The 17264-nt window shown below is 35.5% G+C and overlaps 1 protein-coding gene across 9 annotated transcripts; it reads left to right on the plus strand.

Annotated features, from left to right (window-relative positions):
* Window positions 1-2397: 2397 nt before the first annotated feature.
* On the plus strand, window positions 2398-16986 carry LOC114407307 (splicing factor 3B subunit 3-like). 9 transcript variants are annotated; one of them, XM_028370359.1, is made up of 16 exons: window positions 2398-2789; window positions 3019-3156; window positions 3278-3357; window positions 3561-3644; window positions 6491-6575; window positions 6937-7097; window positions 7241-9191; window positions 10218-10528; window positions 11006-11321; window positions 11486-11641; window positions 12180-12318; window positions 12891-12967; window positions 13924-14063; window positions 15495-15603; window positions 16376-16528; window positions 16618-16986. In XM_028370359.1, the coding sequence occupies exons 1-16, from the start codon at window positions 2610-2612 to the stop codon at window positions 16699-16701; spliced, it is 4164 nt and encodes a 1387-aa protein (XP_028226160.1). In that variant the 5' UTR covers window positions 2398-2609; the 3' UTR covers window positions 16702-16986. The 9 variants fall into 9 exon arrangements, 5 of the variants coding, with proteins under 5 accessions (XP_028226160.1, XP_028226161.1, XP_028226163.1 ...); XM_028370360.1 differs by having other exon boundaries at window positions 16376-16986; XR_003665632.1 differs by lacking the exons at window positions 15495-15603; window positions 16376-16528; window positions 16618-16986 and adding an exon at window positions 13531-13730 and having other exon boundaries at window positions 13924-14052.
* Window positions 16987-17264: the final 278 nt, after the last annotated feature.

The following is a 17264-nucleotide window of genomic DNA, read 5'->3' on the forward strand; positions in this document are numbered from 1 at the left end:
CTTTATTAATTTTTTATTTATCAAATTTCTTTTAAATAATTTTTTTATTAACAGTATTTAATAAATACTTTTATGCTTGAAAGTGAAATCAAATAATATTAAAACATAATTCCATGTTTATAAAAATATTTAAGATTTGAAAATAAAATCTTAAACCATGAAAATGAAAGATTTTTTTGTGAGAAAGATTGATTGCCTCTTATTTAAATTATGACTCTCTATAATTAAAATAAAGTAAATAATATGTAAGATAATAATAAATAAAATTCTATATGGTGTATTCCCATAAAATATATGGTAACAACATTCGGTAATTATTGGGCGTAAACAGAAAATGTAAATCATTTCGATTCGTTTAGCTCAACTTATTTTGATTCACATTTAAATAGATACATGACTAAATTAACTCACTTATTAGATAATGTTTGTGTAAGCCTAAATTCATAAACTAGCCCACAAGTCTAATGTCAAAAAAATATTAAAAATTGAAAAAAATGTAATTATTTTAGTTTCCTCTAGATTTTTGAGGTTGCATGCCCAAAGCAATGCATGTGTGTAATTTGCCTATGTATAATTTGAATAACATATAGAGGTTCTTAAAAGATATTCTCATCATTTTTTTTAATTATAAGATATGATGAGATGAAAGTAAGATATAAGTCATAATCTAGATATGATGTATGGTATGATATATGATAGCATAAAGATAAGTATTATAATATACGATAAAGGTGAGTAAACAAAAAATATAATTCACTCGGGTATAATGCTAAAATGATGGTTCATATTTGGGATAGGTCGACCAGATGACAGATTATAAGATGGATTGACCAAATGAAGACCAGAAGAGTTTGCATTAGAGAAAATAGTTGCGTCTAGATTCATCTTGATTGAGTTTGGTTGTGGTTTTTGTCATGTTGAATTTTTTGGGCTTCCTTCTTATGTGGAGTAAATACCCAAATGAAAATATTCATTTTGTGATTAGTAAGAGGGAGACTTATTTGTGAGGAAAAAACGGTTATAAAACGTTGAGAGAAAAAGTATAGAAAAAATCATTGTGATTTTTACACACCCACCAAAAAGCATTTTTCAAATTGCAATTACAGATTGATTCACAGTTCGATCAGACTGATTTTTTGACAATAGATTCTACGCACGTCATATTTTAAATTGTCCAGTTGTCAAAACAATATTTGGAGAAGAAGATAAGTGTTTCACATTTTCTATTTTGTATTTTAGGGTTTCGTCTTCTTGTCTCTTTATTCTATTTTGTGTTTTATATTTTATTGGTGCTCTTCATAGGTTCTCGTAGGTTTGGAGGAATTTATTTCGACGGCTTATTGTTTTGTTATTGAGTTTGTTACTGGGTTGACCTATTTTCCTATGAGTTAATTGGTACCAAAAAAGATTTTGCAAGTGAGAGGTAATACTAGGACCCCTTACACTAAGCCATTGATGGAGGTATTGGCTAGATATTGCAATTATGGAAGTTGAAATGCCTTGATTGTTCCACATTCTTTCATTTTTGTTTTTCCAAATTGACCAAAGAGTAATCAAGAACTTTGTGTTTACCGAAACTTATTGAGTATCAGGGATGTCAAAAAACAAGGCTTTGAATAGTATCAACTGCGAGAATTTTATTTTCAATGAGGGACCAAAAATTAGCTTCTTTCCCAAATTGTCGAGCTTTGATACAGTCAAGAGAAAGATGTCAATTTGTTTCCGTGGAGTTGAGGCAGAAAATGCAACTGGTCGGGTATTGAATTCCTCTGCAAAAAAGCTTTGTCCTTGTGGGAAGCAACCTCTCAAAAATCTTCAAGCAAAGTGTTTATCTTGGGAGGAATGTGTAGACGCCAAAGGGATGTCCAACTTTCATGAACCTTCAAATCAAATGTGTAACATCTAAAGAGTATCCACAACGTCATGATAAATATTTTTAACATTATATATACCATTGCTAGAATGTCTCCATAAAAGCTTCTCTTAGTCCGAGGTGTTGAAGAGAAAGATTATCAGAAGTTGTTGAACATCTTCATTTGAGGATAAAGCATCAAGAACATCTTCATGCTGAACATAAAAGTTTTCATGTTTATAAAAATCATAAATTATTATAGATATGAATTATTTTAAAATTTGATAAATTTATCATTACACTAGTCGGTAAATATAAAAATTTAAATTTACACTTTAACGATGACATATATTAAATATTAACATCAACTTATATAACATTTACGTGATGAATACATATATTATTTATTTTTAAAATTTAATATGATAAAATTATGTTAAATTTTTAATTTCAATAAACATTAAATAAAATATTATTATCAACATAAATCTTAATCTTAATAAAACCCAAATTGATGTAATATAAAATGAAATTCAGTGTCTCCTTATTGTCCTCCATCTTACATTCTTCGGACATGTAATGAAATGAGACGTAAGGAAACGAAAACCCTCTTGTTGTTCATCTTATACTGAACTTGGAATTATGTGCATCACCGTCGCCAAGTCTCAATGAACGCTGTTTGGAGTCTCGAATTTCTCGGGAAACAAACACAATCAATCGTCCGAACTCAAACCTAAACGACAACTAATCGTGGCGAATGGCGGTTTCTGAAGAAGAATGCTCTTCTGCGAATTCAGGTTCAGGTCCCTCTTCTTCGTCTTCCTCCGCCTCGGCGCGCTACTACCTCTCCAAGTGCGTTCTCAGAGGCAGCGTCGTTCTTCAGGTTCTCCACGCTCACATCCGTTCTCCCTCCTCAAACGACGTCATTTTCGGCAAGGTAACCTCCGTTTCCCCATTTTTGCCTCATCCAAAATCTAACTTATTATCGTGTCTCACTGCTGCTACATGCTGTAGTGTAGTTATTTTTTGCTTTAGAATAATTAACTTGATTTAACTGAGCTCTGCTGTGCTTCTCTTATCATCTATCACTTCACTTGCTGTTATTTTGATTAGGATTAGGAGGATGACATGTTATGTTGCTCCTGTTTGTTCATTTGTGATTTCAGGAGACATCTATTGAATTGGTGGTTATTGACGAGGATGGGAATGTGCAATCTGTGTGTGATCAGCCTGTCTTTGGCACCGTCAAAGATCTTGCCATATTGCCCTGGAATGAGAAATTTCGTGTCGCACGTGATCCGCAGGTGTGTTACTCTTTTCACTGCTGTGGTTAACTGTGGGCTCTGTTTGTAAGGAAATCACTGTCTCGGCTTGTTTTGATTTGAATGAAATTTGTTGTTGTGAGTGGATCTTTTTTTCCTGTAGCTGTGGGGTAAAGACCTTTTGGTTGCTACATCTGATTCTGGGAAGTTGTCGTTGCTCACATTTTGCAATGAAATGCACAGGTTCGTTCACCTTGTCTCTGTCTCTTCTCTCTCTCTCTCTCTCTCTCTCTCTCTAAATATTATGCAATGTGGAGGGAGTGTTTCCAGTTTGGGTTCATTAAAGCATGGCTAGAACATATGATAACTGTTGTTACAAACTGCGTTTTATGGAAAAATAGTTAATTTGTATGAACTTTCTTCTTTTTCTCTATGTGTCTTTGTAGGTTTATTCCTGTAACACATATTCAGCTATCTAATCCTGGAAACCAAATTGATCTTCCTGGAAGAAAGTTAGCAGTTGATTCCAGGTGATTCTGGTCACAAAAATTCTTGGAAAGCATGTATTTTGTCTATCTCTCAGTTTTGTGTTCTGGTCCCATTCTGTAAGCATATATTAGTTGCTTCACATATTGCAAATAATAGAGAAGTTCCCATAATTGCTCTACATTGACTTCTTGGTCAACTGCAAGTGATGTTTTGGTTGTTAATAAACAGTTAATATGGCATTCAGCAAAAAAAAAAACAGTTAATATGGCTGACAGGATCTCCAGATGGTCTCCAGATTTTTAAATCTATTTTAATAATAACATTTAAATACTTTTAAAATGTGTGGGCCACCTGAGTTAAAATGGCTCATTTCGGGTAGCAGAACCCAACCCAAAACTTTCCCTTCTTCCCGATGATCTCATGCCTGATTGAAATCGATGCTTATTGCTGACCCTATAATTCACTTTTGATCACTCTGGCTAGATTCATTATTTGTGAATGGGATGGAGGACCCAAAGCACGGATGCTACGCACTTTGCCACAGATATTCTCCTTCAGTCCATGAATTAAATACCCAAAATATTGGTCATCAGGCAAGCGCATCACCTGGGTTGTTAACTTTTCAAATTCCTGTATTTACTCATCTCATCTACACTCCCTACTTGCTGAAGAGCCGTAAGTTGCTCGAAAATGTTGCCATCACTCATCCATCCATATCTGTCAAGCAATTAACCTTTGAGCTGTTCTCAAGTCAAATTAGGCTTGTTTGCTACCAGAGTTAAAGAAGTTGATTGTGGGTCATTCTATACACAGCTGTGGGAGGTTCACTTAAACATCTGGACTCGTCTCCATCATTCAGAAGTAAACTTCTGCTTGAGAAATCCAAAACCAGCTGGATCTTCTCTGTTGAACATCAACAATTCCACCTTTTTCACCTATTGGAGGAACTCATCCATTGGATTCCCTTGAAGCTTCTTCCATCCCAATGAAGAAGTTAATTTCTCCATACCCTTTGTCAACATCTCCATCGACTTTTCCTGGTGCTCATCTGCCTTAGACTTCATTTCAGCAAGAGTAGATCTGAGATTGGCTACTTCATTTTCCAGAGCTGCTACTTTGGACTCTGTCTTCATTGGTTGAATTCATTTGTATTCCTCTCCTTAGTTCACTGCTCTCCCTTAGAATCTGGCAGGTTTGACCACTTTGATACAAAACTGAATCCAACAGTAACAGAGATGAAAGAAATATAGCAGGAATGAAGAAGAAAGACGATGTATGTAATATGTATTATTAAGACCAAGGAAAATTCAGCCGAATACTACCCTGAGCTGCTCTGCTATTATAGAGAAATACTGCTCAGCTATTATCGAGAGATACTGCTCTCTATCCATAACTAACAAAATGATATGCTAGGATACCCTCCTCACTCCCCTTCTCTCCTATATCATAACAACACATTCCGCTATTCAATAACTAGCTCCTTCCTTCCCTTTCTCTCTCACTGCCAGCTCATCATTCCTCTCTAGTCTCCCTCTGTCCCTTCTAGTGTAAACCTTCTAAACTTTGGGCTCATGACTCATGAGACAATTGTTGAACTCGCATTCCCTTCTGACCCTGTAACCAATTTGAGGCTTTAACATTTTGAAGTTTTTGTATGGAAACAAGGTTCGTGGATAACTTTGGGACATGAAGAACATCTTTGAAGGTCATGAAGGAATTTTTTTTAATATTTCCTATGCCAACTACTGTTATAAGTGTACAATGCCTTTTTTTTTTGTGGAGAAATATTTAGATGAGAGAGTATATGATCTGTTGATCCAGAATCAAGAATCCAAAAGGATGAGGAAGATGGTTTTGAGACATTAAATCCAATTGAGAGTGAAAACATATCTGTACATGCCAAAGAATTATATTTTTTTCCCTCTCTCTAGCTGCGCCTCTGTCCCCAAAGAGTTTAATCTTTGGAATTCCAGCTCCTGCATTTTCTGCTGTGCTTCAGTTGCTCTTGTTGATTTTTGTATGGAAACCAATTTGTGGCTCTTGGTATGTTTGGAACATCGCATTGAGAATTTTGGGCCATAAATGGCCCATTTAAGAGGAGAGAGATTTTTGTGATCCATGTGATGCTCTGATAAGACCTAAAATTAAATTCGAACCACTTTATAACAGTGCGGTACTCTTTAAGACCCATTGTGATGTACTGTGAGTTTTACAATAACATTTTAAATTACATCCAATATAAATGTGAAACTATAAGCAGACAAGAAAGTTACAAATCAATCTTGTAACTAAGATTCTTCACTTCCAGTAAAATCTTTGAACCATTTGGCTTCATATGTTTTATTGATAGTATAAAGTTTTTTACACTGCATCAGTGGATTAAACTTGAATCCTTTCAATAAAACAGTCCCTAATGCCTAGTGAGTAGTGAGTTAATTCATTATCGGTTAACTACTCGTGGGTGACGTGTTGCTAAGACAATAAATATCTATTTTTATAATTTTTTTGGCAAAGATATGCTATTACTTACATAATAGAGTGCATTTCTGGATTACTTTTTTTCATGGCCAACACTCTTAAAAACTTAAGTTGTTAGGTGAAGGCTCATGAATGATTTCATATCTAGCATGGACAATGCTTAGGGCCACCTTGTGTTGGAATTCAACTTTTATTTAGAAGTTATGAAGCAACAAGGATTGAACTTTTAACCACATGGTTAAAGAGGTTTGATACCATGTCAAGGTCCTACTCTTCTAAAAGCTTAAGCTGTTGGATGAAGGCTCATGAATGGCTTTATATTTTTATCTACGTTAAATTGGACAAAAGGAAAAAGCATTGTAAGCTTTTCTTGGAAATATTACTAACTCCTGTGCTTCTCTTTCTGCAGTGGTTGTTTTATTGCTTCCAGTGCATACGAAGATCGGCTGGCTTTGTTTTCTTTGTCAATGTCTAGTGGTGATATCATTGATGAGGTTCAAAATTACTATACCATCCTGCATTTTGAAAAGGCTGCATGTGGGTGTGTGTGTGTGTTAGCAAAATGCATACATGAATATGATAGAGGACTTTTTTTTCTGGTGGTATAGGCTACATATGGCTGCCAACTAGACATACATATAAGGCAATATTTTCTGTGAATCTTTAAAGATATTAGAATTAGGAAGAACCGAAGAATCTAACGTATTAACCTTTAATTTCTTTTTTTTTTTCATGATGTCCTTGTAACAGTAATTATTATTCTCATATTTGCATTTTCTTATTTGTCTACTTTTGATAAATTGATTCTTTTGTCTGAAGAAATATGCTTATAGGATCTTTTTTGCTCAACTCCAGAGAATTGTATATCCTTCTGAAAATGAAGGGACTGCAAGTACTTCCAGAAGCATCCAGAGAATCGGTATACGTGGTACTATTTGGAGCATCTGTTTCATTTCACAAGATTCCAGACAACCAAGCAAGGAGCATAATCCTGTACTAGCTGTTATTATAAATAGGTATAATGATACATGTGTTGCCCACTGTCAGGAATTTATTCTAAGTTTTGAATACAGCTCTATAATGGAAGTTAGCTTCTGTTTCTGCTGTCTTTGTTTGTCAAGATGCATAATTACTAAAACCATGCATTTTTTTCCTACAGGAGGGGAGCGCTTCTAAATGAACTGCTATTATTAGAATGGAATGTTAAAGCACATAAAATATTTGTTATTTCTCAGTATGTTGAAGCTGGGCCTCTAGCACATGACATTGTTGAAGTTCCCAACTCCGGGGGACTTGCATTTCTATTTAGGGCTGGTGATGTTCTCTTAATGGATCTTAGAGATCATCGCAACCCATCCTGTGTCTGTAAGACTAACTTGAACTTTTTACCCAATGCCATGGAAGAGCAGACTTATGTGGAAGAGTCTTGTAAATTACATGATGTTGATGATGAACGCTTTAGTGTTGCTGCCTGTGCTTTGTTGGAGCTGAGCGATTATGATCCTATGTGCATAGACAGTGACAATGGTGGTGCCAATTCAGGTTACAAATACATATGCTCGTGGAGTTGGGAACCTGAAAATAATAGAGATCCTAGGATGATCTTCTGTGTAGATACTGGAGAATTTTTTATGATTGAAGTTCTTTTTGATTCTGAAGGCCCTAAAGTTAATCTGTCTGAGTGTCTCTATAAAGGTCTACCCTGTAAAGCACTTTTGTGGGTTGAAAGTGGATATCTAGCTGCCCTTGTGGAAATGGGGGATGGTATGGTCCTGAAATTGGAAGATGGAAGGCTGTGCTATATAAACCCTATTCAAAACATTGCACCAATCTTGGATATGGAAGTTGTAGATTATCATGATGAGAAGCAAGATCAAATGTTTGCTTGCTGTGGTGTGGCACCAGAGGGGTCATTAAGGATTATTCGAAATGGTATTAATGTGGAAAATCTACATAGGACTGCTTCTATATATCAAGGGGTAACTGGTACTTGGACGGTCCGAATGAGAGTTACGGATTCACACCATTCTTTTCTGGTTCTATCATTTGTTGAGGAAACCAGAATATTGTCAGTTGGCTTAAGTTTTACTGATGTGACTGATTCAGTTGGTTTCCAACCTAATGTTTGTACTTTGGCATGCGGCCTTGTGACTGATGGTTTGCTTGTCCAGATCCACAAATCTACTGTTAAGCTTTGTTTGCCCACTAAGGCTGCTCATTCTGAAGGTATCCCTTTGTCCTCTCCTATTTGCACATCTTGGTCTCCAGACAATGTGAGTATTAGTTTGGGGGCAGTTGGGCATAATTTCATAGTTGTGTCAACCTCTAACCCATGCTTTCTGTTTATCCTTGGGGTTAGATTGCTATCAGCTTATCAATATGAAATTTATGAAATGCAACATTTGGTACTGCAGAATGAGTTATCATGTATTTCCATCCCTGGACAAGAAATTGAGCAAAAACAATCAAATTCATCCATTTCAGCTAATAATAGTAGCATCTCTTCTTTTCAAATTCAAAGTGGAGTGGACATCAATAAAACCTTTGTTATTGGCACACATAGGCCTTCTGTGGAAATTTGGTATTTTGCACCAGGTGGAGGAATTACTGTAGTTGCTTGTGGGACAATTTCATTAACGAATACAGTAGGGACTGCCATAAGTGGTTGTGTACCCCAAGATGTGCGGCTTGTATTTGTTGGTAAGTATTATGTTCTTGCTGGATTGAGGAATGGAATGCTCCTTCGCTTTGAGTGGCCGGCGGAACCATGTCCTTCATCATCAATAAACATAGTGGATACTGCTTTATCTTCTATAAATTTGGTAAATTCTGTGACTAATGCTTTTGACAAGAGAAATGACTTTCCTTCCATGCTTCAATTGATTGCCATTAGACGAATTGGCATTACTCCAGTTTTCTTGGTGCCCCTGGGTGATACACTGGATGCCGATATAATTACTCTTAGTGATAGGCCTTGGTTGTTGCATAGTGCAAGACACAGCCTGTCCTATTCTTCTATCTCATTTCAACCATCCACGCATGTAACTCCTGTTTGCTCTGTTGAGTGTCCAAAAGGAATACTATTTGTTGCAGAAAACAGTTTACATCTGGTAAGAAAATCATATTACAGATTTAAATGTACAGAAAATCCTGAGATATATTATGTGTTGTGATTACTATCAATTGTTTTGCTTGTGTGGTGCTGGATATAATGTAATTTTGTTAGACAGTCTCATTTCATTTCGTACATAATTTTTGCTGTTCCTGTTTCTTAATTGTGTCTAGTAGTTATTGTTCCTATTTTTTGGGAGTAAGGAGGATAATGTCACACCCTTGGGACTCGCCTCCAATACATGTATACAGGGGAAGGAGGTCTGAAATGGAAAAAGGGTGAACGTTACAATAATTTGGGGCAGTAGTAAGTAGTAACCAAATTATGAATGAATGGTTAGGGAAAGACAAATGAGGAATTAGTTATGAAGATGAACAGCTGGAAACAGGAGACTGGAAAATGAATGGTTGGGGAAGATTTGCAAGAGAGGGAGGGAGGGACCGAGGGAGGATATGAGGAAGGGGTGGTGGGGGCTGAGGGGAGGTAATCATTATGTAAAAGTTGTGTTATTCATAAAACAATGTATACTTTTCTTTTTCCCTGTATCTGTATCACATCACCCATCACATCCCATACTTCTCTCTCTTTTCTCTTTCTTTCTCATTGTTGTAAAATTTGTTATACAAATAACATTATTCTATGTTAAATCATGGAGAGAAGTTTTGGGTGGTGGTATTCCTTGGTGTCTGGAGAAATCATTGTGTCGTTTTGTTTTGGTTATCTTGTCTACTGTTTTCTGCATTTGAATTCCTATAAACCAGAGGATTGCCACTGCATTTCTTGGATCTTGTCTTCCGAATGTTATTAGTTGATTTTCAGTCTGTAACAGATAAGTTCTGTTTATTTATATGATTTAGATTACATACTCAATACAAAATGAAAAACATAGTTTTTTGGGTCATTGGACTGATTTCTCTTCCCTATTTTGCCATCTTTGAGAAATATATGGTACAATGGTTTTTCTTTCCTTGTTTCATCGTGTTGCTGTCTTGACTTGTACTGTATTTATCACTTGATGATTTAGGTGGAGATGGTCCACAGCAAGAGACTTAATATGCAGAAGTTTCATTTAGAGGGCACTCCACGGAAGGTCTTGTATCATGATGAAAGCAAGATGTTGCTTGTGATGAGGACTGAACTGAATTGTGGTACATGTTTGTCTGACATATGTATTATGGATCCCCTAAGTGGGTCAGTACTGTCGTCTTTTAGACTTGAACTTGGAGAAACAGGAAAATCCATGGAATTAGTAAGAGTTGGAAGTGAGCAGGTGCTTGTTGTTGGAACTAGTCTGTCTTCGGGTCCACACACAATGGCCACTGGTGAAGCTGAAAGGTATGACATTTAGGGTCTGTTTGATTTGCAATAAAGTATAGTACAGGACAGAACAACTCTAGTTGTTCCATGTTTGATTTAAAAAAAAAAATGGGACAGTACAACTTAGATGGTGACGGACAGAACAACAACTTCATTATTTGTTACTCCATTAATCACGGGACAACATTTTGTCCCAAGCACAAAATATTGAAGAATAAACTTAAATGTACATATTAACTGAAGAAATGTAAAGGAAATTATAATTGAATCGACAATGTAATGTAAACTTAAATGTACATAATAACATAAAAGTGAATATCTCCAATGCAGGGGTGAAGTCTTTGGATTATCTAAAATTTATATAGCAATATATCTGTTTTACATCTTTATATTTACTTTGATAATCCTGTATTGCATGTATGATGGTGAAAAGTTAATATGTTCATACTGTTTATGCACTTCGCATTGATTTTCTAATAGGTTGCTTCTTTGCAGTTGCAAGGGTCGTCTTCTTGTTCTTTGTCTTGATCATGTGCAAAATTCAGATAGTGGTTCAGTGACGTTCTGTTCAAAGGCAGGGTCATCATCTCAAAAAACTTCACCATTCCGTGAAATTGTTACATATGCTCCTGAACAGTTATCGAGCAGTAGCCTTGGCAGCAGTCCAGATGATAATAGTTCTGATGGCATCAAACTCGACGAAAATGAAGTATGGCAGTTCCGATTAACTTTTGCAACTAAATGGCCGGGAGTTGTACTTAAAATCTGTCCTTATCTTGATCGTTACTTCTTGGCAACTGCTGGCAATGCTGTAAGTAGCAAAACTGTTGCCTTTTCTCCATTCATTCTGTCACTTGCTCACTGTCCCTGTGTCCCATCCTTCCCAAATTCTCTCTCCAAATCAGAAGGTTCTTTTTATCTGTTATCTACATTTGTTTACACAGTCTCTCATTACAATACTTTCTTTCTATTCAGTTCTATGTTTGTGGTTTCCCTAATGACAATCCTCAAAGAGTGAGAAGGTATGCTATGGGAAGGGCGCGCTTCATGATAACATCTTTGACTGCACATTTTACTAGAATTGCAGTTGGTGATTGCCGTGATGGTATCCTTCTATATTCTTATCATGAGGTGAGTAGTGATGACTGTCTCTACAGTATTTATTTTTCAAACTAAAAATTAAAGGAAAAAGAGGATGTTTTGTTTGTTTTCTGTTTTAATTATTGAGGCTAAAAATCAAAGTTATCCTTTCCTTCAACCGAAGTTTGTATTTTTTGTGGCTCTTATCCCTCTTTTCATTTCCTTTTCTATTAAAGTTATAGTGTGATTGAGGTGCTAAAAGAGAAGCACTCATTGGCATGCTGCATTGCATGTTTTGTGTCCTTAATTCCCCCCCCCCCCCCCCCCCATTTTTTTTTTTGGTCTCGATTTTCTAGTTTTGAAAATTTCTTATCTTCTTTCATTTGTATCTTTCTCTTCCATCTTAATAAAATCTTTGTTTATATATAAAAAAAAAGTTACCTTGTATGTCTGATTGATTATGCTTCATAAATAAAAAAAAAATGGTCCTTTTGTAATGATAGTTTGTTTTTGTTTATGATGTTTCTTCATTATGAAAATTGAAAAGCCAGTGCTGCTAAAATTGTTTAGTTTGTATCTTCTATGCTAGGAAGCAAAAAAATTGGAGCTACTTTACAATGACCCATCACTTAGGTTAGTTGCTGATTGCATTCTCATGGATGCTGATACAGCTGTTGTTTCGGATCGTAAAGGAAGCATTGCTGTTTTATGTTCAGATCACTTGGAAGGTATTCTTGAACTAAGCCTTTCATTTGTGTGATTTGATTCCTTATTTGCCACTTTCTAATCTAGGGTTTACTGTGTCTTTGAAATTTTATTTTCTCTGGGACCAGGGGTTTCAAAATATGAACTATTACGTTTTGCTAGTTGCTTCTAATCATAATATCCATCTCTGTTGCTTCTGATTGTTAGATTTAAACTCAATAGAAGAACATGAAGTCAATTTCTGTGAAAATTTTTGGCTGCTCATGTTATGCTGGTCTTCCTAATTAATGGTGGAATAAATACAATTTCATTTGAAAATATGCACAAGAGTATAGGACTTTGTAGTTTGTGTATGGTAACTAGCTTTTTCACAGCTTGAGTACCATGCTTAATGGTGTATATGACTTTATGTTTAATAGGGATGTGATATGTTAGTATTGCCTGTGTTTGATATTGCAAGGACAATACTGTTTAAGATTATGATAGAAGCCTATTTTTATGCTATTAGCAAGCTTATAATTATTTGTTCATTTTTTATATTCCACCTGAAAACATGATTCTAACCATATTTCGTTATTGCTGACATGCGCATCAGACAATGCAGGTGCACAATGCAACATGGCACTAAGCTGTGCTTATTTCATGGCTGAGATAGCCATGAGCATCAAGAAGGTATATACTTTAAATCTGCTGGAAGAATGGTTATTGATATGCATTAATCTCATCAAGTTTTATAGAAATTTGATTTGTTTGAAGCAGAGGTTGCCAAGTGCAGATGCAATGTGCTGTAATCAATCACTGTAATGATGATGTGAATTACTCTTCCAAGAGATAGTTTTTATATAATATGAGATACTATTAGTCATTATTGACTAACATATCCAATAATAATTGTTGCTATGCAATTGTGAGTTGTGCTAGAGCACGTTTCTCACATGTGGCTCAAAAATATCAAATGAACTTAATGTTTTTGTTTTCTATTCTTTCAACTTTAGTCTTTTCTTTATGTGATTTATGAACCAAAGGTGAATGTTCTATGGCTTTCTGATTCTACAGTAATGGAAATGATGGTATACAGCACCAGAGTCAGATACTTGAACTGGAATCCTAAAATTATTGCTAGTTAAACATCGAGGCACACTTTTCTTCATAAATATATGATAAAAAAGTTAAACACTTCGAGAAGTGTCCCAATGTAGTCTTTGTAGTGACTGATCAAGTGCATCTCGGTGCAGCACCTCATGCTTTATGGTTGATATTAGTATTGGGCACCAGGTCTTTCGATGAGCTTACTAGAGGGAGAGAGATCGATTAGCTGTGAAGGGATATGTTTTGTGATTGGTGTAAAGAATTACACTGGCCAAAAAAGAAGTGCTCTGCCATGTTTCACAAGCTCTCCCATTACTGGTCAAATGTGTTTTGGCATGATATCTTGGTGATTCTATACTTTGGATTAGCTTCTTCGCCCTTAGGACATTGATAAGTTTTCACACCAATCATTTATTGTTCTTGGATTTATGATGTTTTGTTCTGTAACTAGCCAATTTATAATCACTCATTCCCCCTCCCACTTTAATTTGTTTCTATGTGTAATTTAGATGTAATTTATGTTTTTTATTTTATTGCAGGGCTCATATTCATACAGACTTCCAGCTGATGATGTTTTGCAAGGTGGAAATGGCCCCAAGACAAATGTTGATTCATTACAAAATACTATTATTGCCACTACCCTGTTAGGAAGCATAATGATCTTCATCCCTTTATCAAGGTACCAATATATTTTGACAGTAACTCAATAGATATCAAGGTGAACAATTGTTGGGTTCAGTTTGGCCATTGCCTGGAACTTTTTCTTATGTATGAAGTTAGTGGAGATAGATTTATAGCAGTCCAGGTTTGGCTAATTGAGTACTTGAAAGATTTTTGTGGTCCATTTTAAATGTTGGTTGAGTTTTATAGGATGATTTTTATTGAAAAAAATCATTTATTACTTTTGAGGGAAAACAAAAGCTTTACTCAAGTTGTGATTAAGCCACAAAATATGGCACTCTTCAAAGCTTTTTGCAGATCATGCCCAATTCTGAAGCTGTATTTTTGTCAAGTTTGATAGTTTTTGGTATTGCACCAGAACTTTAATGGCAGTTGTAAATCTGTGCGGACTTGTTAGCTACCCTCCTCTAAATACTCCAAGGAGCAGAGAATCAGAACCCTGAATGGGCATGACTTGCATTAACTACCTGCTTATGTGGCAAGGGCCTTGGGAGTGAGAAGCAAGAATCAATTTGTGGCAGAGAAAAATAAAAGGGAAGGGGATCAAAATATCTTTTTTTTGGTTACAAGGGGATCAAAGTATCTGGAATGAACAATATTCTATTATTTAAGTTAACAAACTTATTTCAGCAAACCTACTTGTAATCTTGTTCTGTAATTGTGTTCTGTTTGTTAGAATATATGAATTGTATCTTGGATTATCTTTTAGGATTAGTTTTCCTATTTCCAATTATCTCTTAGGATTGTTTACCAAATTTTCTTGTCATTATTTGTTTCCCTAAATAGTTAGGAGTATAATTAGTATAAGGTTTTAGTGCTTTGGGTTTTATACCTTGTTAGGAATCTTCTCTACTTTACTAACTGCAACTAGAGGGTAGAACAGACACACACAAGAACCAAGACTGGACAGTACACTCAGAGATAAAGGATTCACTGTTATTGATAGTTCTTTCACTCTTTACACAAGGAAGAACACTCTCTTCCCTTACAACACGGAGACACTTCTCAGGTTCTCTCAAAACAATCAATTCCTTCCTTCCTCCCTTCTTCTCAAGAAAGCTGCTATATGTTCAAAACTATGAGTCTAACTAACTCCCAACAACCTAATTGCCATTCCTTCTCATCTCATTCTTCCTACTATACCGTAGCAACAACTTAGCTATAGTAGCTGATTCCTCTTGCCTAACATACCCACATCAATACATTGTAATGCATGTCTTTCATAATAAAATATTATACAAAGTCTCTTCTCTCAGTACCTAAAACCCCATAATTTCAGCACTGTTGAAATTTTTAGATGCTGTGTATTAACATATATAATCTGCAACTTTCAGTGGATTGATGAGTTTTGGGAGGTGATGCTCTATTGCTTTTGGCTTGGGTTTAAGTTTTTGACTTGTCTGAGAAACATCATTTATCTTGTGTGCAGGGAAGAATATGAGCTCTTAGAAGCAGTGCAAGCAAGACTTGTTGTCCATCATTTGACAGCACCTGTTCTAGGAAATGATCATAATGAGTTTCGCAGTCGCGAAAATCGGGTAAGGACTTCACTTCAGTTTATTATCTTACGATGATTTATTTTCATTTCATTTTCCCTCTTTTTAAACCAAATAAATTTCATCTACACAATTGCACACTGATTGAATATGGTTGACTCATTCATTACATGAAATAGATTTTGTCATTCATTTGATTCGTCAGTTTTTTCCTTTAGTGCATGTTTGATCTAGCTTTTTTTTTTTATCAGCAAAGATAAATTATATTTATATATATTGTGAGTACCAGAGGTACAAAACAGTACATGTAATTAGATTGACTTGCCAGCAACATGGTTCCAAGCTCAGACTGAGATCAGTCTCGCAAGGAACCATAGCTAGGTATTACAAAGACCTACTGCTCCCACTGTCTATGATTTCTACCCCCCTGAAAAGACAAATCCTGATGCTATGTTAGACGACCAATAGCTGTAGGTGAAGGCAAAGTCCTTCTCAAAGCTCTTCAGCCATGTCCACAGTGTAAAAATAGCATCCTCCATTAACTTGTTACCATCAAAAGTTTCATTTGAGAAGATGATTTTATTCCGGTGCTGCCACACTGTCCATGTGAGGGCCAACCACCAACTTCTCCATCTGTTAACACGAATTCTGTTAGGCAATACTTTTTGGAGGAAATACTTTTTTTGATCTAGCTTATTTGGAGGAAATACTTTTTTTACTAGCTTCCTAAGAAAGTATTCTTAAAAAGAAACACAACTATTTCCCAAAAAGAATATGTAGCCAACAATGTTTGCTTACATCTATTTTATGTTAGGTTGGAGTACCCAAGATACTTGATGGTGACATGTTGACCCAGTTTCTGGAGCTGACAAGTATGCAGCAAAAGATGATTTTGTCTTTGGAGCTACCGGATATGGTAAAACCAAGTTTGAAGCCACTCCTACCCTCCCATGTTTCTGTAAATCAGGTGGTTCAACTTCTTGAACGAGTCCATTATGCTCTGAACTAAATACACCTTTCTTCCCCGTTCCAATTGTTTTTTACAATGGTACGCAGAACGCGGAACATGCATATGCAGTTCTAAACAATATTGTCCGTCAACGGTTGCGTGTCTGCTTCTCAAAGTGTTGTCAGATATAGAAACATGTTATCCCCATCAATTGTGCAAAGCCAACAATCAAGTGGTAAGGTTCTGCACAGTCAGCACCAGAATCTCTTGTTTCTATTTGTTGTATTTTTCATTATACTGTAGGAAAAGGTCTTTGGTGCAATAAATTGTATATTAGTGAAATTAGTGAGAGGAACATTCTTTTTTTTAGTAGTTACTAGCGACGGTTATGAATGTTGTAAAGGAATTAAACAATGGATTATATATACTGAATTTAATATCTATAGTAGAATGTTTGCGAAAAGGCAAAAATTGAACTTCAAAATATCAGTTAGTGAATATAATAACAGCGTAGTCTGATGACTACAAAAAATGAGTAGCAACAGATCCATTGTATAAAAGTTTGTGTGAAGCTAAAATACTTCAAAACCAAACTTATCCTATTGATCAAGCTAGTACCTGGGTAGACAGTAAAGAAATTGTAAGATAAATTGTTTTGTATATAATAATATAATGAATGATAAATTGTTTTGTATATAAGACAACATCTAGAGTGGGGTACTCAAATGAGTGGTCTTTGGAGGATCAATATGTT

The sequence above is a fragment of the Glycine soja genome, chromosome 3 (genome assembly GCF_004193775.1).
Source record: "Glycine soja cultivar W05 chromosome 3, ASM419377v2, whole genome shotgun sequence".
In the NCBI taxonomy this organism is placed as follows: Eukaryota; Viridiplantae; Streptophyta; class Magnoliopsida; order Fabales; family Fabaceae; genus Glycine; species Glycine soja.

What these genes read in the sequence shown, in the direction of transcription:
- LOC114407307 (XM_028370359.1), top strand. Translation starts at nt 2,610, where the DNA reads ATGGCGGTTTCTGAAGAAGAATGCTCTTCTGCGAATTCAGGTTCAGGT. An exon ending in CTAGCTGTTATTATAAATAG is followed by an intron (nt 7,098 to 7,240) that starts GTATAATGATAC and finishes TTTTTCCTACAG; the next exon opens with GAGGGGAGCGCTTCTAAATG. An exon ending in ATGTTCAGATCACTTGGAAG is followed by an intron (nt 12,319 to 12,890) that starts GTATTCTTGAAC and finishes CATGCGCATCAG; the next exon opens with ACAATGCAGGTGCACAATGC.